The 25207-nt window shown below is 42.2% G+C and overlaps 1 protein-coding gene across 1 annotated transcript in view; it reads right to left on the bottom strand.

Annotated features, from left to right (window-relative positions):
• LOC306701268 (adenylate cyclase type 6-like) overlaps positions 1 to 25207 on the bottom strand; it is a 32337-nt gene that overhangs the window by 5343 nt on the left and 1787 nt on the right. Inside the window, exons 2-17 of the mRNA XM_079166525.1 lie at positions 23246 to 23515; positions 22184 to 23123; positions 6242 to 6391; positions 5237 to 5358; positions 4506 to 4617; positions 4133 to 4260; positions 3882 to 4040; positions 3613 to 3754; positions 2864 to 2992; positions 2741 to 2769; positions 2506 to 2653; positions 1826 to 1923; positions 1125 to 1212; positions 903 to 1019; positions 655 to 813; positions 333 to 508 (exon numbers count right to left, since the gene is read on the bottom strand). Of these exons, the coding sequence (XP_079022651.1) occupies positions 333 to 508; positions 655 to 813; positions 903 to 1019; positions 1125 to 1212; positions 1826 to 1923; positions 2506 to 2653; positions 2741 to 2769; positions 2864 to 2992; positions 3613 to 3754; positions 3882 to 4040; positions 4133 to 4260; positions 4506 to 4617; positions 5237 to 5358; positions 6242 to 6391; positions 22184 to 23123; positions 23246 to 23265 (2717 nt within the window). The 5' untranslated portion in view covers positions 23266 to 23515. The remainder of the gene's footprint in view (positions 1 to 332; positions 509 to 654; positions 814 to 902; positions 1020 to 1124; positions 1213 to 1825; positions 1924 to 2505; positions 2654 to 2740; positions 2770 to 2863; positions 2993 to 3612; positions 3755 to 3881; positions 4041 to 4132; positions 4261 to 4505; positions 4618 to 5236; positions 5359 to 6241; positions 6392 to 22183; positions 23124 to 23245; positions 23516 to 25207) is intronic.

Genomic DNA, 25207 nt, shown 5'->3' with positions numbered 1-25207 from the left:
ACAGAACAAATAATGAAATATACAAAACTCTTGACATTTAACTAAACTTGAATTATATATTAAAAGTCATGTATGCTTTAATTTATGGCACAAATAGAGACAACATCCCAAAATGTATCCCAATACATTACTTTAGCTTCAATACTGGTACCAAAACAATACCTTTTTAAGCCCTTAGTTTAGGATATATATGAATGTTAAAACACTTTTCATTTACCAAAATATGGCAAAGTGCTCAATACAGGGCGGATAAAATAAAACCCCATATTTTATACAAATAAAGTCCCCCTGCCTCTGCATTAGCATTATATTCTGCAGCCTGTGGCACTCACATGGCATTGGAGGTGACAAAGAGGTCTGCGTTGTCGAATAGTGCTACTTGTGGCCACTCCACCAGCAGCAGGAAGGTGAGCTGGATGAGCAGCATGAGGGCCAGCTTCCCTATGCTGCTGATCTGCAGGAACACCGAGCAGGCCAGCAACGTCAGCAGCACACTGTAGCTGAAATACTGGAGAGCAGCATCACAAAGAGGTATTATCGACGGCAGATCTCAGAGAAACACAAATGCAAATGTGACATTTTCATTTTTGAAAAGGTTCGACCAGTGGCACAGGGGACCCAAACAGTGAAGTGGTGACATAACAATGAATTCACCTCAGGAAAAGGGCAGGAGGGGCCTTGGTTAGGACAGATCTCTAGACCCCCTTCAATGGACACATTCAAGCTGCGGATCAAACAGGGCGTCACCAGCGCTGCAGAGGTGTTCAGCTTCTCGGCAACACATTGTGCCAAGCTCATGGTGTCACAGGCAAACTGCAGTGAAGCCAAACACACACACACACATATTCAGCCTGGTTTTCATCATATATGGATATGCTGTCTGCCTGTCTCTTCAATCTTACCATATTAACAAAGGCAGAGATGAAAACGAGGATAATGGTAAATACTCCAACCAGGGTGCTGTTGGTGCGAGACTGGACAATCTTCTTTGAAACCGTCTGCATTGCAGCTGGAAAGAGCTACAAGAGGACGGGAGAGGAAAAATAAATGATTTACACATTAAACATACAGTGAATGACGTACAAGCAGAATATATGTTTGTGTAACTAGAAAACCTGTGCTACCTTGATGCAAGAATATATGGCACAAATAAAAAGGATGTTGGCGAGAATGACGAAGATACTGATGTAGATTCCCAGCATGACCGGGGTGCTGCAAGGGAGGAAACATGAATACAGTTAAAGAGAAACATTTCGGGGGCTTTCACATCGAAGCTGTCAATCAATTGTTTTGGAACGGGACTATGTTAAAGCAGATATGTATTTTTTTAGTTTACTTGTATTTATACATCTGCTGATTGTGAAATGTTAAGATCGTGTCAGTCGTAAGTGATGTAGTTATGCAAGATCATTCACTAAAAGTGAAAAGGAGTTAAAACAGAGATGTGTTGCACTCATGTTTGACTGTATTTCAGCATTTCATTCATAAAACGTGACACACATCAAAACAGCAACTTTCCACCGGTAATATTATGGAACAAGGCAAATGAAGTATGAGGTCTTGTTGCAGTCTATTTCATTTTTAGTTTACTATGAGAATGAATAGTTCAAACACAGAGGAAAGTCACCAAAATGGTCCAATGAGCTACCTGTTTAGCTCTCGGTTCATTTTGAATAAGTCAGTGTGACCACAAAGGTATTCATAAATATATATATATTTTGTCTCAGTCCAGACCAAATGAATTAAACGACAGGTGTGAAACAACCTTAAAACCACAGAGTATATACTGGAGCATCTACAGTATGTGAATGTTTGAAGTACTCACTGTGGAAAGATAACAATCTGTATGAAGGATATGAAGCAGAATACGAGTAGAGTACACGCAACATAGCCTCCAAAACGATCGTCCACCTTCTTGGAATACTGCAACAGGAAACGGCAGAAGAAGAGAGTCAGATATGAGCAGCAGCGGTTCCGTCCTCCAAACATGAATTATATTGAAGTTGAAGAAGCACAGACGGTAATTACAGCCGGGCAATAATTCAATATAATAATTCATCCTCTTTTTGACGGAACATTATCGTGAGCAAATCATATATCGAGATATCGTGATATACAATTACGTAGTCTAAATTATAAATACTCATAACAACAAAAAATCTGATTAAAATCCTCAGTTAAATCAAACTATTTTCTTTATCTGATTAGTATGTATTTGTGTGCATGCATGTAAACATTTTTTATTTATTTTATCTCTATAAATTAACTTGAAACTGTTGTGTATTTTGCACTAATGTTCTTAACAATAATACTTTTCATTTGTCAAGTATTTAATTCACACAGGTCTTTTACCATGTGGTTATTTCATATAGAGTATTTTTTGAATTACCAGAAAACATGCTACATTGTGATATATATTGTTCTGGAGATATGAAATGAACTATATCAGGATAGAGGCTTTTGGCCATATCGCCCATCCCTCTGATCAGAGGTCTGTGTTCAAACCTTTTTCTCCAGGCTAGACGTCTGGAAGGTGAGTAGGAACTTCTTAACGTGGTCTTTTCTTAGCTGGTCAATGCTGCGAGCGTCAATGGCTCTCCCCAGAAATTCATCCACCTCGTCCTCCGGGTTCATGGCCTCCTGAACACCACGGCTGCAAAAAAGATAAATGTTGTTAATGAAATCAAGTCAAGCAGTGCAGCAGCCGTTCACACATGTAAACAGTAACCACAACACTCACTTGTCTTTACTGGAGGTCTCATCAATCCCCTGAAGAAGAAAGAGACACAAAATATGACCCTCCCAGAAAAGCTGCAGCCTGTTTCTATCAACAAGAAAGGAGTGTGTTGGTGTTGAGTCTCACCATTTGTCTGAAGACTTTGGAGTCTTTGGTCCTGGAGAAGGTTCTGTCGGGGACCCAGCGTGGCATCAGACCCTCATTAGAGTTGGCTCTCGTCCGCTGCATCCTAGCCATCACTGCCTTCTCGTCCTTCTGCTCAGAGGGGAGAACACGAAGGCTTGATCCGCTGTTCTCATAAGACACAGTCACTGACCATAGAAGCGACTAAACAAACTAGAAGAGTTCCTGTTAAGAGTATGCCGACTTCACAGTTAATTATGTAACAGTTAATCAGTGTGTCACCGTTGACCTGCACCTCAACACCACGATAGTAAAGCTTCTGGTCCCCACTTGTTTGTATCAGTTAGGCTCAATTGTGTAGCTTTGATCGATGTTTCAATTCAATACAACTTCACATTTGTTAATAACTATGGCATTCTGCTCGGGAAATTATTTTTGACTTTGAAAGGAATTAAAGCCTAAGACTAAAAAACAAAACGTAATAGTATGTAATGAATGTGTGAGGATATTAAATGCAACTGAAATGTAAACTAGACAATCGTGTATTAAAGTATTTGCTAATAAGCTAATGTGCAATAATCATAATAATAATAATATAAATAATAATTAAAGTATAAATAAGGATTTAAAAAAAGAAAATATAAATAATACAATTTTAAAGCAAAACTATTATAAATAAATGTAATGTAAGTTTTAAAATGCATAATTTTATATACATATTTATTGAGCGGTCTGTGTTTTTGTTCACTGACCCGTTTCTGGCTGCAGCCGAGAACCAAGAAGGTCTCAATGCTGTTGTCCTTCAGATACGCGTTCCTCTCCCCTCCGAAGCCTGGTTCCACCTCATAGTCTCCATTAAGATACTGCAAGGTGGCCTTCGTGATGTGGATCCGCCTACAGAAAGACATTTCATTTATACATTTATTGGTATATTCAGAACTTGGAGATTCTTCTGAGCATACCTAGCAGCTCCACAATTGCATGTGCATGTGATTGTGAACCTGTGTTTATTTCCCCTCACCCTGCTTTGCCTCCCGCCTCCATGTGATTGGCCAGCGTGACATCGTTTGACCACACGTCAAACTGCCACTTCCTGAGTCCCAGCACGCCGCAGTGCACTCGCCCGCTGTGAATCCCAACGCGCATGTTAACGTTGACCCCCGTCACCTCGCGCACCAGCCTGTAGACAGACGGCCCAGAGAGTCAGGGTCCCTTCTGGGACAAAAAAAAAAGAAACTCCAAAACAAACACACAAACGCCGTTTCCACTCACGAGATCGCTTCTATCATGTCGACGCCCATCTCCACACAGCAGTGGGCGTGGTCAGCCCGGGGTTCAGGCAGCCCGGACACACAATAGTAACAATCGCCCAAAATTTTAATACGTAGACAGTGATTCTCCTGAGAAAGGGAGAGACAAAGAGAGGATAAAAGATCAGGGAGAGGTTGACAAGTGTCCAAAAGGTCTCTCAGGTGAGAATGATGCGACAGCCATAACTAGCTTATGTTATTTAACTGTGGAGACTGGAATCAGTTATCCTGTATCTGGAAAGAAAATCAGGCAGGACCTCTAAAGCTATGTCCCGAAATGTCAAACTAGTCCTTTAAGAAACCACAACAGACAGACGGACGCGGTGGATCCTTACCGATGCCAGCTTGTCGAATCGGGCAAAGAGTTCATTGAGGGTCATGACCAGCTCCTGAGCCGTGCACTGAGAGGCCAGGCTGGTGAAACCCTCGATGTCTGCAAACAGAATACTGAGGACGAGAGAAAAGACGGGGAAAGACAAACATTAGGTCCGGTGTGGAAGTTTTAGCACGAGCAACGTTCGCAATTCTAAGGAACACTGATTATATTTCCGGCCCGACACAGCGGCAGCAGCAGAACGATAGCGCAGTGTGTTATTATCAGGGCTGCTGGCCTTGAGAGAGGCCGGAAGTTTGACCGTCAACTCTTCTGAAGGAGATATGTGTGTGTGTGTGTGTGTGAGGGACAGAAGGGTGCTGTGTGTTTGCTCAGTGCTGTAATTGAATGTGTGCCGAAGCTCTTCCATCTTTGGGGATTATCTTATCTTGGCTGCTGGTGATTAAGTATTCCCTCACTAGTGTTAATTAGCCTCCACTCTGCCAAACCACTCTACCCTCCTATGACTGTGTGCGCGCGTGTGTTAGTGTGTGTGTGTGTGTGTGTGTGTGTGTGTGTGTGTGTGCAAATGTGTTGTGAATCATTTTCAGGAAGAATTCGGGAAACATTTTGATGTTTTAAGGAAGACATGACCGTACTTAAAGGGAATCTTCCACTAATATGGAAAACTAGGTTGATAAATTCATGGGTAAAACATGAAATACGGCACTGAGGCCGAGCGTCCCGGCTGACCTGACATTGTCGTGTTTCTGGATATAGATTTTATGGAACATCATGTCTTCCTTCTTGGCATTGATGTCAGCCTTCATCTCCATGGCAACGTGCCTTGGCAACACTGAAAGCAACAGACGTTCCTGGAAACACACACACACACACACACACACACACACACACACACACACAAAAAAAGAAACAAAATGCAGATTGTGTCATTCACAATATTATTGTCTATGTGCAATGTGTCAAGGCTGTGTGTGTGTGTGTGTGTGTTCGTATTTTAATCACAAGGCAACATGTTCGTCCTACCCCCCCCCCTCAATCAAAACAATAAACAAATACTGAATTTGATGACTTTGTGATGTAGCGTGGGATCATGGGAGTCGTTCTCAGATGTCGTGACTCAAGCAGAAATCATGGTGGCAGACGAGCTGATGTTTTGATGTTTTATTATTGTTACGTTTACTCACGTTTACTCAAGATAGGGCATTTAATTTAAACAGTTACCGTAAGCTAACGTAACATTAATTTGTTATCCGTGGTCAAAACAAAGCATACAAAAAATATTCTTATATTCTTTATGATTGAAGATAGTTCTGGTGAAACCGAGGCTCCTGCAGAGTGTGTTGCATTGTGGGTGGTTTGTAGCCTTTAATGACGCTAGGCTAGCTACTTAATTCATGTATTTTAGAATGAATCCAGTTCAACCTGCAAGAGTTTCTGACAGCTTGTGCTCATGTTTTGCTGCCAGGAAGTAAATACATTCCTGATGTGTTTCTTACGGACCGGGGAACGAATCATCTGACCAAAGATATTTAATATTTATATTATGATGAAGAGCTAAAACAGACAACTGCCAGTAACACAAGAGTGAATATGTATTTCATGTTTTATTTTTACAAGACAAAAGGCTTCAAGGACACTTATTCCAAAGTGTTGGCAAAAAGTCTTATATTTTGGCCAATTTAGTCATAAATACATATCGACAAATGTGTATTATGCATCTGTGTGCAGACCTACCTGCTGTTGATTTTCCCTCTGCAGGTGTAGCCTGGCCTGGATGTATCCTCTGGTCTCCTGGAAGGCTTGTCTCTGGGAAACCTCAGCGGGGTAGTGGGTACAGATACCAATGATGTTAGTGCACAGGAAGATCAGGACATTAGCGCTCACCTGGAGAGACGAGAGAGGAGGGAGGGAGGGAGGGAAGAGGAGGTCAAGCTTAAGAAAGGAGGATACGGATAATCCTGTGAGGCATTGGAGGGAGTGAATGAATCGTGATTTAAGCATAAAAGTAAGCAGGTGTAAAGTAAAATAGAGTGAAGGTACTTTCTCATCAAAGTAGACAAATGATACATTTCTCATGTACCAGTGTTGGTGTCATTGCTTTCGGGACAGACTGGTTTCATGAATCAAAACCTCAGTCATTACTGAGAGAGAAAACACAGGACGTACACATTTATATCGTGTAAATAAATATTGTATATGACTGATTGTGGATTTAACCTTAAATCATAATAAAAACTAATATTGTTTTGTTGACAATAAAAGTGTGATGCTGACAGAGATAACGAGAGATATACAGTTCATCTCAAGTGCTCGTCTTTACATTAAAAGACGTAAAAACATCAACTGGTGAAAGACTTTTATTGCACTCTTCCTGAGTGTTACATTATTGATGATGTTTTCTCAAACATTTCTGTTCTCTTTCTTTCTCAAGAGACTTGAGACAAACTGTATGTGCTTTAAGGCCCCTTCACACTGTGTGATTTTGGGCTGTATGAGAAAGAAAGTTGTACAATCGCGAGAGAAACTTTGTTAAAATCTTTGGTCGTTCCTGGATCGCGCTGGGAGATACATCCACCAACGTCGGAGCTTTGTCAACCAAAAACAAAGACGTCAATTCTCACAATGTGACTGCAGGTACGCCCTAGGCCTTCAAATCAACCAATCAGAACACAACATACAAGGACGGAGAATACTCTGGTCGGCAAAAGATTTGTGAAGAATATTTTGAATAAGTTTAGGGGGAAAAAAACGTTATCTTGCATATGTTTGTATACACGGTAGCGCTTCAATTCACCACACAGTCACTGAATAATCAGTCTGACACAGACTTCATTTGACCCTCACGCACAATGTGACACGTAATAAACACAATATTGTTGTCGGTGTTGTGACTCTGAAGGCCTTTAAACCACGTCAACAAGATTAGCCGACAATGTATTCAAGAGATGTTTTCATCACATAAATCAGTTTAATTTTTCTTTGCTGTACACACATCTTTGTAATTATTCTATTGAACTCACAATACTCAATGATTACATTGAGATGTGCACCAGAATGAAGCCCGGAGATAATAGACACGATATCCAACACCAATAAGAAAAAAAGAAACGGTTTGAAGCCTTGATTCAAAAAGGGTTTACTATTTTAGCCTGCAGTTACTCAATGAGGTTAGTTTACAAAGAAAATCTCCTTTTGAATCTTTCTATGTTGTTTCTTTCTCAAGTATTCATGACCAATACTAATACAGATCATAATAATCATCGTATTTTTGCAAAACCATTTTCATTCAAATGTATTTCAATACATTTATTGCAGCCAATAAAAGCCAACAGTAATACTCCCCAATTAATACATTAATGAAAATGTTTCATAAAGCAGAAATATCAATTTAGGGGCTTTGCTAAAAATAAATATACAGTGAATCATAAAGGTGTATATGGAGAGAACTGTTGCTGAATTTATTATGAATACAAATAACAAAGAAAACATAGTAACACCTCTGAAATAAAGAAAAGTATCAGAACAAGTCTTGAAGGTTTGTCGGAAACTACCTTCTTTTTGCATTCCCCAAAGATGAGTTAGGTTAAGTTATCTCCAGTAGCTCATGTTGACTTAATTAATGGACAATGTGTCGAATGGTTCTGGCCTCCACGTTGTCCATTAATTCCTGGTAATGGAAAACCTCCTTGGGCATTATCAACAATGAGAGATAGTTCTAGTCCGCTCAGCTAGCAGAGCTCGCTATCCAGCCATGTCATTGTCCCCAATTCAATATTAATATTGTCACAAACTAATGAGAGGCCATGTGTACGGTCGGCCGCAGCCTGAAGTAGGGAGTTGACAAACACATGGGATGTGAGATAGACGATTGCTTATGGGTGGTGTAATTTACTTCTTGCAGATTGAGTGTTTCAGTCGCCACCCTGTGGAGTTCAGAGGATGAGGCAATGAAGGAGTACACTCAATGCTGTAATTAAGATATTGAAATGTATTTATTTGTATTTAGCGGATTGTTTTAGAACATTTAACAGACAGTTTAACCAGAACTACTTAGTAGGTGTTCATTATAAGGAATTAATGGATACCCTGCAGCCAATCAGGATCAAGCAATCACCCAATGGAAATATATACGGTGGCTACAAAATGAATGACAATAGCAAAAGATGATAAAGGTGCATCAAGGATATAAACAGATGGGTAATGGAAAGATGAGTTCACAAAGAAAACAAACAAGGCGTGGGGGTGAAACGTAGACAAACAGCATAATGGACAACATAGATAAAAAGAAAGACTGACAGATGTTGAGGAAGGAAATAAGTGGAAAGGAGCAGGATGAGGAAGGAAAAAGACAATGTGAGCATGACAAGAGTAAAAAAAGAGTATGAGTGAGTGAGATCTGCAGAGAGAGACAGAGAGAGAGACAGAGAGAGACAGAGAGAGAGAGAGAGAGAGAGAGAGAGAGAGAGAGAGAGAGAGAGGGACAGAGAGAGAGAGACAGAGAGAGAGACAGAGAGACAGAGAGAGAGACAGAGAGAGAGAGACAGAGAGACAGAGAGAGCGAGAGACAGAGAGAGAGAGAGAGAGAGAGGGACAGAGAGAGAGACAGAGACAGAGAGAGAGACAGAGAGAGAGAGAGAGAGAGAGAGAGAGCGACAGAGGGACAGATATGGGCCACAGTGACATTAGGCAGATGGCTCAAAGCGCTCAGCTCTGTTTACATTGCTCTCACTGATAAAGCAAAAACAGCCATGAGACAAAAGTCAAACCTACAGCAGGATGTGTGTCTGCAGGTGAATGCCTCCCGTCAGTCCGCATGTGTGTGCAGTCAAAGACTTTAACGTGCGTTATCGCTGCAGCTACTGTAAGTATTTATCAGTCGATACTCACTTAACGTGGGTACAGTGTCACACGCCGTGTGTCTGAGCTCACAGGCGCAAACTAATTGCTTGCTTTTCTCAAGAGGGCAAGGGCTAGTGGTTTTGCAGAGTACACAGTAAGGTCCTGTGTTTACGCAACAGCACTCCACCTCTTTAGGAGCTCTGCTTTAGGAGCTCTGCTTTAGCAATTTTCATCTGCTACCTGAGCACGCCGCCACGCTCCCAGTGCAGGGCCGCTGCACCTGCTCCTCTGTGCTCAACAACACACTCATTTATCTAAACTCATGACTTATCACCTCATCCTTAGCGCGGCCTTTTCTCTGCTGGTTTGGTCCAGCACGATTATAATCAAGCCACTGTGCATTATGGTGTGCATTTCTCACTCCCTGTCAGGTGGAGTTCATGACTGAGTTACCAATATGATTATGGCCTACTAAAAGGGTTACGTTCGGTTTATGGAGACAAAAATAAACCAGGAATTGAACACCACGTCACTGGAACATCGCATAGTTTGTTTTTTGCGCGTAGAAGCAGTCGTCATTTCCCCTCTGGGTGACATGATGGAAGTGGCCAGCCAGTCTGTGGAGAGGACCTCAGCCTAATCCCGGGATATCAAAATGGCATTATGTAAGAGCTGCTCTGATCTAGACAGGACAGGCAAAACAGCAATACACACAACATAGATTAAAATGTATTTTCTCCACACGAAAAAAAGCCCCCAACAGCTTAGGGAGGATATGCAGGCTGAATCAATAAATGATCAACATGGGTCCATGGATGCATTGCTGAATAAATGACCACCTCTGTGCATAACAAGAAAGTCTGCTGCATGTCTGATATAACTCCACAATTAAGTAAAAATAAAACTATAAAGTACATATTACTTAGTAAAATAAAGTAGTTAGGAAAGCTGACACTGATACTTGCCACTTGTGAAAGACATTTCAAATTAAATTCTCATGGGGTTTCCCAAAGTTTACAAAGATACCAAAGACATGAACATTATTTTTTAGGAAACTGTAAAAATCATGCATTCTTAAAAGTTTAGGGCAATCCACCCAACAGGTGAGATGTTTCAGTCTGAAACAAAGTGGTGGACCGACTGACCGATTAACAATTCCAAAAACATACTGCTACTGGTGGTGTGAGAAGAAAATACAGATGTCTAAACAAAGACGTGGTAAACGCAACAGTGATATCTGCCTGTCCATCGTTGGCAATGCCTCTGCAGCAACACTACACCTTCCCTCCACATCCAAACACAACACCCATCACCACCCGTCACCTACCGACACCCCTCTAAAGATCCCGTCTCAGAGTTGGACGAGCAGGCGACAGTGAGAGGTGCGCTAATGGAACATTCAGAAACCTTATTTATAATTTTTCTCCACCTTTATGATGGATTTAGCACAGCAGCCATTTACTTTAGCAGGAAGTCTCTGGTCCTGACAGTGAGTCTATAAACATTGACTTTTAAGGCTGGGAAAGAGTGTTCTTTAAGGAGGAGAGAGCAACGTGAGAGACTGCAGACTGAATAAGATTATATAAAGCAGCTATGATCAATAGTTTTCTATAATCAATGGATCACAAGGCTACCTGTAGCGATGAACGCACAGATAACTATCACAAAACTCTGCAGCTTCTCTCAGCTCAGCAAAGGTTTAAGTATCTTTTAGCTCATTGTTTTGGTTTTCTGGCCCATAACTTAACTGTTGTAGCTCACTCTCATTGTTTTTTAGCCGCGGCAGGCAGCTGTTTTGAGCGACTGAGTTAAAAGAGAGTGAATATTAGACTTACATTCACCAAATGGCCACAAACAAAACTCCAAAAATCTGAAAAAATCTGTTATTGCAGCTTAAAAAGGCCAACATTAAGAAAAACGGATCAACAGGAAAAACAAATATAGTGCGTCTTTGCAATGAATTAATTAAACAAGCCTCTCCAAAACAGACAGTAGGATGTGACTAATAGTCTGCACTCACAAGCCAATTCCAATATAAACCAAACAATCCTAATCAAACTGTGCACAGTCCTCGCAGAATGTCAGCCGAGTATCTCTTTTCTTTTTTCCCCAGCATGTTCACACAGCAGTAGGTGACCTGACCTCTTCGTTAATCCCCTCATCCTGCTCTCCATCCCATTTAACAATACTCAGCCAACACCCAGCACCGATCACAGGAAGGTGTGCTTGTGTCTGTGCGTACATACACGTAAATGCACAAAATTAGCAGGTCAAGGAAGATCTTAACATTTTCCCCTGACACCTGGTATCTCTACGGCACCCCTTCATTTACTCAGACCCTTTAGAAAGTCAGTTGGCAGAATGAAAAGTTCAGTTTAGAAGTTGTTGATATGCAAAAAATAAAAGCTTTGCTATGATTTGTATGCAGGTATAATGTTCACCTCCTGCCTTAATATTCCTGTTAAAGAGCTCATTTTGAAGCCAGTCATTTTAGACCTCGTATTCATGGCAGATGGAGATGTGATGATGATTTTAGATAAATCTCAATGTTGTTGAATAGTCTCTCTCCCTCTCTCTGCGCTTCTTTCTCAGTCTTGTGAAAAGGTTCTGCTTAGTGTTGGCCCGAGACTCACACCCACGGAGACTGTGAATTATCGGAGATGGCAGCGCTGCTTTCACTTAGCAACTATCACCCACATTCAACAGCCTCCCACCAAAGACCTGCCGTCCTCGACCCCGGTTCAGGGAGGGTGCAGCATGGGGACCAGCTGAGGAGGTATGGGGGGGGGTAGTGGGTGAGTAGATGACGTTAGGCCCTTTTACACAGCCTGTTCAAGGGGGGAACGTAGCGCCGTTATTCGGCACGGTTGTTCTGTATGAAAGGTACGGAGGTGGAATGGGGGGGACAGCCCACTTGAGGATCTGTGTTATGCTCAACGACACATCACATAATAAAATACAATTTCCCGAGTTAACAGAGCTTAAATCCCAAACAATCAATTCACATAACGGATGCCAAACCTTTTGCTCTTGTCCGGCACATTATTCAGATTACAATGACAACGTGGCAGCTTCACCATCAAAACTTTTAATAAATAATCAGGGATAATTTGCTGGTTGAAACTGTAATTGTCTCCTGCTAGATTTGATCAGCTACAGCTAGTTAGCTCCAAGAGTTAGCTAACTAACCAATGTGTTTGTCAAATGTAATACAACCTCAGGTGACATTGGCTGGGGTTGAGGGAGTCTAAACTTCCTCAAATCCAACAAGGAGAGGAACAGAGTCGCTGACTTCAAACAAAGCTTTGTTATCATCCAGGACCAGCTTGCACACAGGGGATGTGCTCGCTGTAAACAGGGATGTAACAAACCAATGTAGTTCCTTAATGATATGCTAAACTCTTGAAAATAGCACTTGATTACTACTGTAGGTAGTCAGACATGCTAACGTTTCAGATAGCAGGTTTATTTCTTTTAACATACAGAATGGTGACATGACACTATAAAAGAAAACAATGCAGAAAAATAAAAACATTAAATCGATAAATCGTGATTTATCAATCATTAAAATGCAATGTGTATACTTTCAGTACACCTTCAGGAGCTAGCGTAGCATTGAAGTGCTGACTCTAATGGTGTGCTAACGAACTCTGCTAATCTTAGCTCCACAGGCTTTTTGTAGAACTGAATGTTTTAGGAACGTGTAACGAGTATTAATATTACAAAGTCTTACTAACTGGACTCGTTGCGAACGAGCGAACATCAGATTGCTTCAGTTTTTCATTTAAACGCTCGGCCTGGCTCTATTTTTGGAAAGTTAAGCGCACCTGCTCCACCTCCCACTCCCACCTGTTGTGGAATAAATTGACTCCGACAATAACTGACAGTTATCACTCTCTATTACGTAGAGAGCAACATTCTAGATCAGGAACATGTTCCATGTCTTATTTGCTAGCGTTCGCTCGATCCCTGTATGTTAGGGATACGAGCTCGAAATCCACAAAACCAGCCAGAAAATGAAGAAAATCTGAAACAATTGCATGAGAGTCTACAGAGCACAGCCCAATAGTTGTTGGACCCTGCTCAGATGCTACGCTATGATTGGCCAATCTGCATTAGTTGGGCGGGGCTTAGCGAAGGGTCAATTAATTAACGAATCCTTTTAAGCACAGCTTGCTTTAAATCGTTTGGAGCCATTTTGGACTACTGGAGTCCCTTAAAGAGACAGAGAACATGAAAATAAAAACTGTGTGGAGAACAAGACGCTGAAGTTAAAAGACCTTTTCCCAGAGGGAGCAGTGACTGATGGGATATTGTTGTTGAAGCGGGGCCAACGAGAGTGCAAGTCAGAGCTCATTGGCCTTTGAGGAGCATCTGGAACTCCTTAGAACATCTGTGTTATATCAGGCCGTGTAAAACACACTCCAGCACCCCGAAACACAATGACGGTGCTTTACTCGTGACAAAACATAAGAGTCTCCCCCGTAGGTTGGCCCTTATCTTTCCTTGAGAGTGTCGGTTATTTATTTCCATATTCTTTCATTTCATTTATTTTGACTCGCGCTCACTGTCACTTTTAGCCTTTGTGAAAGAGTCTGTGTGTGTGTGTGCGGTGCCGGGCAGCTGCTGGGTTTGTGTACTCAGCCTGAGCCTCATGTCTACACACAGCTCGCACTGCCCTTATCTGAAATGACCAGAACCACATCAACAGATAAAGAGTCGAGCCCCGCCTGCTCACTCTGCCGGGTGGTCTGTACTCTGTCTGGAGGTGAGCGTCGACCGGCTGCAGCTCACTGAGACGCGCTACGATCAAACATTTGTGTCTTACAGCGGATAAACTTCACATAAAAGAAGAAAAAAAAAAAGTATTTTACACTTCAGATGAAAAGCTATTTTAGGAACACAATCACCTGTACAGTCTTGTCATTTCTGTAATTTGTGATGAACAGCAGGGAAGAGTGTTGTCCTTTCTCAGGAAATCACTTTCGAGGACAATATCAAACAGTTTAAATGTATTCTTGGTTTCTAAAATTTGTCATCATTGTGACTGACATGAAGCGGTGTCATTTAAACAAAACTGCAGCACTGTGATGCGACGGTACAAAATGTAATCACTTTTGTTCCAACAGAGTTCAATTTACTAGTTGTTTAGTTTTTCCCAATTGCACTTATATTTTGTTTCCATCACAGTGAACAGCGAGTCTCTTTTCATTCATATCTTATTTACTCTTAAAATGTAAATGAAAACAGTGTGTGGATTCCCATCATAGATCTTTACATGTTTATATACCAGGGGAAGAAAATTTTTGAATATATTACAGATATTTGTATCACAAAAAGATCCTCTTTCACGTGGAATGATTGGGACAAAGTCCAGTCCACACACCCTTGTTTCTTTCTATTAAACAAACAAACAAAAAAGAAGGTTAACATGGAAACTTTTCATTACACTGCTTAGATCTGTATCCCAAAACGCCCCCTCATTTATTATTTCCTGGGGAGTATCATATATGATAGTTTACTCTATAATGAGCAGTTAATTAAGATGTTGCATTGTGTGATTGTTAGCAGAACGGATTGTTGAATTGTATGAATTCATTCCATTGTGGGAATTTTTAAATGTCACTATATGCGGCTTTTAAAAAAAGATATATATATCTTAATAGATGCAGTTTACTGTGGACTACATCAGCAGATTGAATCTTTCCATCCGTGGAGGAAGGAGTGTATGTTTTGTCCATTTAAGTACAAAATATGAGTTTAAATGCGTGATGCATAAGATTAATCACAAAAGAGCAGGAAGTGGGGAGCTGATATTATATCTGTTCCATTAAACAGGAAATGGTGCAAATGTTCGGCAATTGTTTCTGCTCCCCTAAGACCAATTTATTCAGTAAGCCAGTCATAAAATACTTTATTACAGCAAACATGTTTTTTTTTAAGCTAAAAAAAACAGACTGCCACTGTAACTCTGTTTCCGCTGTCACCACTTGCGTTTGTGAACATTTTTCTTTTCTTTTCCATAAACATGAAAGCATGACTGATGCCAAAAAGATTTCCATAAATAGTTCTATTTGTTGTCTTTTCTGCACTTCCAGTTTTAGACACATTTGAGTATTCTAGAGGCTGTGCACTGAAACACAAGACCATAAACCTTAAATAAATAATGTGCATGCTTGTCCGGAACAATTACTTGTAGTGAAAAGCCAGCTTTAAACTCCTTTTCCCTCTGTCATGTTTCTGTAAACATGCTGGGGGTCCTAACACTGAAAACTACACACCAGAAACATTTTTGCTGGCAACCAGGCGGGTGTGACTTCTGTAATGAGAGTGTGACTATTAAAACTATTTTGGCATTGTAGTTGCAAAAGTGCCGCAAAATCTGCATAAAAAAGGAAAAAGGAAAACCATTTTTTTTTTTCACGGTATCAACAAGTTCTTCTGGAACGCACGGGACCCCTGCAAGCACACTGAGCCTTACGTGCTGTGGACAGACAACAGGTTCAGGGACGACTGCTGCGATTAAACAAAAAGCCTCTTAGAGGAGCAATGTCAACATTAGAGGAATGCAAAAAGAGTTGTAATTAGCAATAAAATCAATTATCTGTGCCAGGAAAAGAAACGCGTATAAGTAACAGAACCATACGAGGTCAATTACTCGAGCCATAGAGCTTTCTTTATCGTCTTCGAGGCCTAAACACTCGTCCTGCACCGGGGGCGACTGACATGCACAGTCACAGCGAGCTGACCAGAGATAAGCTTCCCTGAACCACACAACTGGCAAACAACATCCTGTGCATCCCTCCCTCCTCCCCTCCCCAGCACCTCCACTCATATGACCTCTTCTCTGTCATCGCCATGTTTAATCATGGACCGTCTCATTTCGACAGCATGGGGGACGACGACGAAGCACGGATCTATCTGTGTCTAGAAAGCCCGGACCCCTCCAACATCCAGGTCCTAAAACTGCCAGATTACCAGAAAGAATGAGTGAACGGCAGCAATCAACTTTGACCTGATTTTCTTTCACTTGAACGGTTACCAAACTGTACACCAGCCGGCTGAACTGGCTGCTTGAGTCGTAGTTGTTTCCATGGCAACCGTTGGACCAACTGAACACAAGCACTGAGGGAGACACTTAGCAATGCTGTTTATCCCCCATCGTTCTCAGAAGTGATGCTAAACTGATAATTCATTTTCCAGCGATCTTATTGGTCCACAGATTGGTGGCGGTGGTATGGGTGTCTTGTGTGTGTGTGTGTGTGTGTGTGTGTGTGTGTGTGTGTGTGTGTAATTCTGTATCAATGTAAGTGAATACAGGCAGTTACAAACAAGTGAAATGTATTTATATGGAGAAACAATTACACAAAGAGGGATCACATCACATTCAGGTGCATCAATGTTTAAATGTTGATGCACTAAAACCTCTCTGGAGTCTTTGAATAACGCTGTGTGTGTGTGTGCGTGTGTGTGTGTGTGCGTGAGAGAGAGATCCCATCAGTCAGCACCCATCCTGGTCGTGAGCAGAGCGTACATGTGACAGGTATCCTCGTTAAAATGCTGCTGCCGCGTTAAACACAAATTATTTATCAAGGAGGCCGAGGAAAAGGACTGCGTGGGGAGAATATCGGATTCTCCTCCGATCACACCGCCTCGCTGCTGCCTCCTCCTTCACTTTTACTGGGTGTCTTATTCTATAGCTGCAGCTTTGCACGGATGATCATCACACGCCGACACTTCTTCCGCTGGGATCTAAGTACTACCATCTTGATGTATGATGCACACAAGGTTATTCCAGCACCGGGAGCTGCTGTGAAACTGTGAACAGCTGATACAGTTTCATCAATGTGAGATTTGCTCTTTCTCTCTGTGTAACATCCTGGACATTTTTAGAATTGAGTAAACAGCCATTTGGAAAGTTTGACGTGGGACCACGGTGGACTGAGCGCATTACTACATAAGCAGCACATTGTTGAATGAAAAACAAACAAACTTTAAACACTCGTGAAACATATCGAGTGTCCCCTGAGCCAGAGTTCATGTAGAGCCTGATTTGCCCTCCGTGTTCTCTTACGAGTTTTTAGGGGCTTTACCCACCATCTCTGCTGTGGTTAAAGATCAACGATCCATCCCAAAATGCATTAGCTTACGCTTCATTAGCGTGCAGCAGAAAAAGATAAATAAATCATTGTCGTGTCTGTGAATATACAGCATTAGCCTTCAGGGTATGTGAAAACCGCAGACCCATGTGTATGCAGAGAAAAGGGGGTGAGAGTGACCTGCCTGTTGCTCTGACGCAGGCTCTGATAAGACTGTCCCATGTGACGCAACAGTTAGCAGAATCGCCAGGGGCTGGGTATTTTTAGGAACCAGTATTTGACCTCCCACAGCAACGTATGTCAACTGCATCGACACAACAATGCTTGTCGTCAGGGACAATAAAGCAAATAACGCCGGGGTGAAGAATGTACAATCGGGAGGAGCTTCATTGACGGACATATCGGCGGTGATCGGTGTGCATGAAAAGCAGCGGAGTGGCGTGTATCGAAACGTCTCTAATCCTGGACACAAGCACCCACCGTACCGCACATGTCAGTCTTCACATGCAAACAGACACCCACACATTCAGGCAGGACAATAGCTTTGTGATGTTACTTCTCAAAGAATAACAAACTGCTGCAATTCTGACAAACATCAATAGAGACTTGAGGGGAAGGTGACAACCATTACAAAGGAGGGGATGTGTGTGTGTGTGTGTGTGTGTGTGTGTGTGTGTGTGTGTGTGTGTGTGTGTGTGTGTGTGTGTGTGTGTGTGTGTGTTGATGGGTGGGACATGCACATGTGTCTGTGCTGCTAGGGCTAATTTATCACAGACATGTCGCACACAAAACAGAAAACATGGATAAACAGCAGAGTGAAACTCCCGTGTTACAGGTCGTCTCCATGTTAAAGCTCTGATAGATTGCCGTTTGTTTTGAACTCACTCCTGCGTGAAACAAGGTGGTTTAAACTCTCTTATTTATATACCGTCGTTTATTTTGTGAGCGTGTACAATAAGACGCTCAGAGTGAAGCTAAGAACAGACACTGGATTCTACTGTATGCAGCTGTAAAAACACACATGCCCAACTACGCCAAGAGCAACACAGCTCAGGAAACAACCAGATGGACTGCGTGTGTTTTGAAGGGTTTGAAGGGATTAAAGGCCGTAACTTTCAAGAGATGAACATTAAATACTTATGAGGCAGACAGAAACCACTGAGATGTGCGCGAGAGCCTCAGTTTACTCTGGTCTTAGATGACATGAATAACTACAGTTGCAGCCTCGCGGTTGCGTGCGAGTCCCCCAAACAGTCATGTTTCAGTAGACATCTGTCCAAAATGTCATCACTTCATCATTTTATCTGTTTGTGCAAAATCTGAAGACGTTCCCTCCAGACGTTACTGAGATATCAAGATTTGGAAAGACGGACATCAAACATGTTTTTACTACTGTTCTGTTTTCAGGTTATATTCTTTGTGGATGTCTTGAATTGGTGGGTCTGCTTTTGTGTTTTATAGAGTAAGACTTCATGGTCATAAATAAATGAATGGCCTGTAGAGCCATTCTGTCAAGACTTATTGTTTTTATTGCGGTCTTCCATGTCACTGATTTGGAGGACTATACTATACACAAAATGTCAGTTCACAAGCGTGCTTTGATCAGATAACCTCTCATGTAATGTGATCAAATCCTGGTCCCTCATATCTGCATTTACATGAACTATTGGTTTAAAATAAATCCAAAGAATAGTGTATTTTTTGGGAAACGGCATTCAAAAACCAGCCCCAGCTGGTCACTGATTTAACTCAGTGAAACTACAGTCTGATATACAAATAAGACCTATCTAATATACTTCATGGATGACAGATCAATCAGCTACTCGCACTTTCAGAAATCAACTTGCACTTATGACTGTGGAGAAAGCCAACTCAACTGTACCGACTCCCTTTCAATCCCCTGTTTAAAATCTGCGTTGCCAGCAAAGAGAAGTTGGCAACGAAAAGACAGAAAAGAGGATCTGCATTTACATCATTCCTCAATACACAACTTCATCATTATCTCTTCTCATCGCCACCAACAGAAACCCAGTGAGGTTAATGAGTTATCGGAGAAAGAGGAAATACATGCACACAAGCGTGAAGCAGTGATTGATGATAGAGTTTCACTGTGTCACGTATAGCACACAGGCGACCTCTGGAATGAACAGCATTGCAGGGCCGCAGCTATCTCACGACATTCATTCACTTAATGACGGCAAACAACGTTGGAGCCCGTGATGGATATATGGTCTATCGTGCATGATGTGAGAGTACACAGCAGTTACTGAGTTCCCACGAACCCCTAACCTAGACCTGTACAATCACGATATCTTAACAAAGTGATCCGTCTTGAAGTGACTTGTTTGGGTTGTTGTTGTCCCGCTAACACATGAGAGGATATGTTACTGAATGCATACCTTACTGTTATGGCAGAGACATTATGCTGATAATCAGTGTTTCGTTCATTAGGTCCTATATCCCTCTATTGTTTTCATGTAATGGCTATCCCATTATGTTTTCCATAACTTTTCCCCAAGGAGAAAACAGTTAGAGCCCAACAGAAAGCGAGCCGCCACCATGCTGCGTGCCCCCCCCCCCCCCCCCCCCCCACCAGTCGGCCTCACCCCACCCTTGGAGAAAAGTACAAAGCGTCCCTTGTGTGAGAGCACAGAGACCTGAGTGATATCGCTTTATATCATGGTATTCTCACACTGTCACACAACAGCACACTCACTCACACACACACACACACACACTCACACAGAGCTGTCCGGTCGGGGCGGTCCATTCAGCCCGCTGACCTTCAGCGAGCCACCAGGTCCTTGACATGACGCACAAACAACACACTGTACAGAGAGACCCACGAGCTGCAGAACACATGTAAATACAACACGGTGGCACTGCGTGTGGCCAGTTCAGTTCGAATGAAACCGCCATATCGTAAACATTGTGACGGAGGAGACATTTTAAATGCCCCCAGACATGAAGCAACATAACAATGTGTCCGGTTCAATCAGACTACAGTGAGAGCTTATCACAATTTTCTGTTTGCTTGTGTATTTAATTACTTATCAACAGTGTTGGGAAAGTTACTTGTTAAAATGTAATAGGTTACAGATTACTAGATACCCTGTTAAAATTAGGTATTAAGCTAGAAGTTTCCTCAGGTTTGATGTCAAGCGTTTCGATGTTGAAAGATCATTTTCACACTGTACAGTATCATCAAATGTTTTTCCAAAATCAGAAGGTTGCAAAGCAACAGAATGAATGTTATAATCTACATAAAAACTTTTTACCAAAAGCAATATATATTCTGATGTAACCTCTTTGTAATCACCAACATTTTCAACTACAGTTATTTTGTAATTAAATTACACAATGGTGTTACATGTACATTAAAATAGCTGCAAGTTTGGATTAATTATTTTTAGGCATGCACCTAACAACAATTTTTATTATTGTTTAATGATTATTTTCACATTTAATTAAATAGGATCTATAGAATAAAAACTGCCCATCACAATTTAATGAAGCCCAACGTAGGGTTTTACTTCAAACGTCTTGTTTTGTTTGATCCAGCAGCAAATCCTCACAACTGAGATGCTTACAGTGAGCAATGTTTGGTATTTTTGCTTCAAAGATGATTTAAATGAATATCAAAATGAACTAAATAAACTCACTGACTAATCATTTCAGCTCTAGCCTTTTTTTAAACCCCATTGCAACAATAAGAGATTACACTGTATTGTGTATCCGGGTGTTTCACAGCTGATAACGGCACCCACCCTCAGGTTAACACTGTTAGCTCTGTCGGCACTGTTGCCGTTGTTCGCACTGTTAGCACAGTTAGCTGCGAGCTAACAGCTCAGCCAATGTTTTTCTCCCTGAAGAGATGGTGGAGACCAAAACCAAGCTATATGGACAGCGGGTCGCCACAAAGACAACTCCAGATGACTGCTAATGTTGCCCCGTCTGCTGGATGTGTAATCATACAGACTAAATGGAGAGATCTTGTTTTCTATCATGTTTGCAATATGGCATCAGGTAGACATACGCAATGCCCAGAGCCAGTTCATCCTATAAAGAGACAGCTATTAGCTTGACGCAGGCAATTTCACGCCAGATCCTTAAAGTCGAGATGAAACAAAAAATGCTTTAACCTTTTAAATCACAACAATATATGCAAAATAATTTCTTTGTATCATCGTATCAAAATCCGATCATCTTTTCTTCCTGTGAAACAAAATATAAAGTGTGTTTACGTATCTTTATATCTGCAATCTGCAACTTTTAGCGACAAGGAGGTGTGAGTGGAGCACTACACTCTAAGCCCGCCTACTCTTCACCTGTCCAATCAAATGCGAGCAATATCATTTAAATCCCTCTTGTTACTCTACACCACTAAAACATTAAGTTTCACTGAAGAATACGTCACAGTACAGAAGTAAAAGACGCTCTGACTTCCGCTTCACTGGGACTTTATAAATAAAGTTTTGAACAACGCTTAGCTACACAACATGCATTTGTGCAGATGGATCAACCAAAGGGTCTTTGAGTTAGAGGAGGTGAAACGTATAACGTGAGCAGAGTATACTGAACGTCGATCATGAAAAATTGTAGGATAAAATGCTGATATATATTATCTGCAAGACAACATAAAAGGGAAATAGTGACAGTAGTTTCCTCACATCACCATCAGTGTCAGTTCAGGTCAACCAGTTAACAGTCAAACAGTCATACGTCAAGCCTCTCTTACCTGTTTCCAGAGGAACTGGTCTTCCTGATTGAGCTGCCATGTTGTGACCACGTGTATGATGGACAGCAAGGCTCCACTCAGCACAGCCGCTCTCATCCTCACAGGCAGCAGAGTGTAGATGATGTAGATGAAGAACACGGACCACCAGATGCCCTCCGAGGCGCTCCTGGGTGCAACCATGATCACCCCGAACACCTGCACGGACAGCAAGACTCCGATCACCAGGTAACTGACCATCCACATGTAGTCCTGGTGGAAGCCGTTGCGGTTGCACACCACCATAAGTGCCATGAAGAGCGCCATCGCCACCGACAGGGCTGACGAGTAGGCCACGTGAGGGGCGGCGTGGACACAGTGGAAGGTCAGCATGATGCCGCACACGATCACAAGTACCCCCATGAGCATGGTCAAGGAGCTCTGGTTCAGTCTGAAGAAGTAACGCTGGTATAGGCGCTCCAGTTTGCGGGACTGGAATTTTTTAGACTGGAACACCTGCACCACCCTGAGCCAGCAGTCCGCAGCCGTCACCACCCCCGCTGCGCCGTTGGGACCGTCATCGCCCATGTCCCCGCTTCCTCCGTTACACCCCCCTTTCCTCCCTTTCAACTCGCCATCCTCAAAGCCCAGGTTGACCGATTTCAGCCCCACCCCTTCCCCGGGAGCCCCTCCCCTTTTGCCGTAGTGGTCCTCCTGCCATCCGCAACGGACGCCGAAGTTGCCCCCGCCTCCTATGGCCCCAGCCCCCCCTCCGCGGTGGTGCTGATGGAGGGGGGCTCCAGAAGGGGGCTCCATAGCATCTGGGTCCCGCAGACAGCTCATGTAACGCGGGTTGCAGAGAGATGAGCCTCCCTTCCGTTTGGACTTCTTGCCATTGCGCTCCCCCCACGCAGTCTTGCGGTCGTCCACCCTGGCGACTAGGAAACCACTGAACCAGGACATTCTAGGTGAGCAGAGAGAGGAACGTTCAGTACAGGAACAGGTCAAAGACAGATAACAGCTACAGCACTGATACCATGTGGCAGGAACATTACCTCCTCTAGCCACCTGTAGAAGTTAATTTACCTGTTGGGGTTCTGGTACATGTCCCAGCCCTTTCCCTTGCAGCCGGTTCACTCATTTATCCCCGCGGACAAATTGTTGAAGTAGTGAGGAGGGGTTTGTAGAGGCCACACTGCAGGGCCACGGGGTGGGACTGACTGGATGGGGGTCAAAAAGCGCACCAGTCGCTTCACGAAGCCCCAGATTTTTGTGCCAGGAACAGCACTCAGAGACCAAGGTTAATGAGAGGACCAGTCTCTGCTTCCAGGCCTATCTCCATGGCTTCTGCTGGGCCTAGAGGAAAAACCAAACACATACAGTAGATTGTATAAAAAGCGATGCACAAATAGATATTTGTGATGGTGTCGTGGCTCAGATTTAGGCAGTGAGCACATCAGGTGAGAAACATCAGACCATGATAGTAATGTCCAGTCTGTCGTTAGATGCTAATACCCAAAATAATGAACAGGCCTGACACCGTTTAGCTCTCTCAATAGCTTGTTAGCAAAGATCTTCTTTATCCCAAATCTGAAAGGAAATAAAAAACATAACTGTCGGCTAAATGCACAATGAATCCCATTTCCTGGACAACCGGACACACTTGAGATTGTGTCTCATAAAAACGGAGAGATTCATAGATCAAGCTACTTCCAAAACTGTGGGGGAGGAGGGGGGAGAGGGGGAGGACAGGATCCAAAATAGCTTAATGGCCTGGGTTTTTTAAGGTGAACCAGAACTTGCTCGATTTGACACCCGTACTAAAACACACCCTCTGGTATAAACACGCGACAGCGTTTTGGAGTCAGTTGGGCTGAAGATAAAGAGCGAATCCTTCAAGCTCTGTTTATTATCCCAACCGAGGATAAAAGACGAGTAATAAATACAGATAAATGCCACTGGACAACAGGATACTGTCAAGACAAATATCAAGACAGCAATGGGAAACACAGCATGACAGGATCTGTGGGCCCTGCAGCGTTAAACCCAAAGTTGTTTAGAAATTACTAGAAACTCAAGCTACTTCCCTTTAAGCATTGTATAACGCATATAGCATAGAGATACATGTCATTGTATCAGTGTGTTGTTGCTGGTTGAAATCTGTAAGATGTCCTTTAAGCACCAGAGAAAGTGTCGCCTGCATGTGAATTAATCGAGTTTTATATTCTACTGTTGTTGTCTTTATTAAGCTTTACCTAAAAAAATGTTTGTTCGACATGACGGATACTGTAGACGGTTTAAATACACAATGTTTGCCTTGCTTTTGTACCAATGTATGAACGTGTATATCTGATATATCTTATGAATATTAGTTAATCTCTTCCACTGTATAAAGTAAGTAGTGTCTTTGAGTGTATGACATTCGTCATATACATTTGTGTATCGGATGCACTAAACCACTAAGGCCCTTTTTAAGAGGACTGGGTATCGACCGGAGGAGACACATCTACATTAAATAAAGGTCTTTAGCATTTCTATCATCAGTTACATTTATTCAGTCATGATGGGCCGGTGACTGCATTTTTAGTGCCACAGCAATGCATGCCTTCACGTTACCTAACAAAGAGAATCCTAATGAGTTTTCACACAGCGAGGTATACACAGAGCATATTTGGGGAAAAGAGAGTTCTGGTATTGGATAAACTTGAGTTGAGGTATTGTATCGGGAGAGAAAAAGTCCAAATGGTGCATTCCATTTATGAAGCTACATTGTGGTTTTGGTTGTAGTCCCGACAGAAAATATCAAAAATATTCAATTGTGCATTTCTTAGATATTAAAATGATAGGTTTATCCTGACCTGGTCCCATTATATAGTATGTATATCTCTAAAATTACTATAATAACCAGACAGTGTCTTTATAATAGTAGTTAATGTAATAATAGTATAGTAGTGTGCTCGTCTTCCTCCTGATTGAATTAAACGTCCACATATGCCTCAGCAACTGCTACCAGCTGATCTAACCAGGCCTCCAGACACTCAGAGCTCC

Source organism: Pholis gunnellus (genome assembly GCF_910591455.1).
Source record: "Pholis gunnellus genome assembly, chromosome: 2".
NCBI lineage: Eukaryota > Metazoa > Chordata > Actinopteri > Perciformes > Pholidae > Pholis > Pholis gunnellus.
Note: the sequence above shows the minus strand (reverse complement) of the source record. Positions and strands in the feature narration are given on the sequence as shown.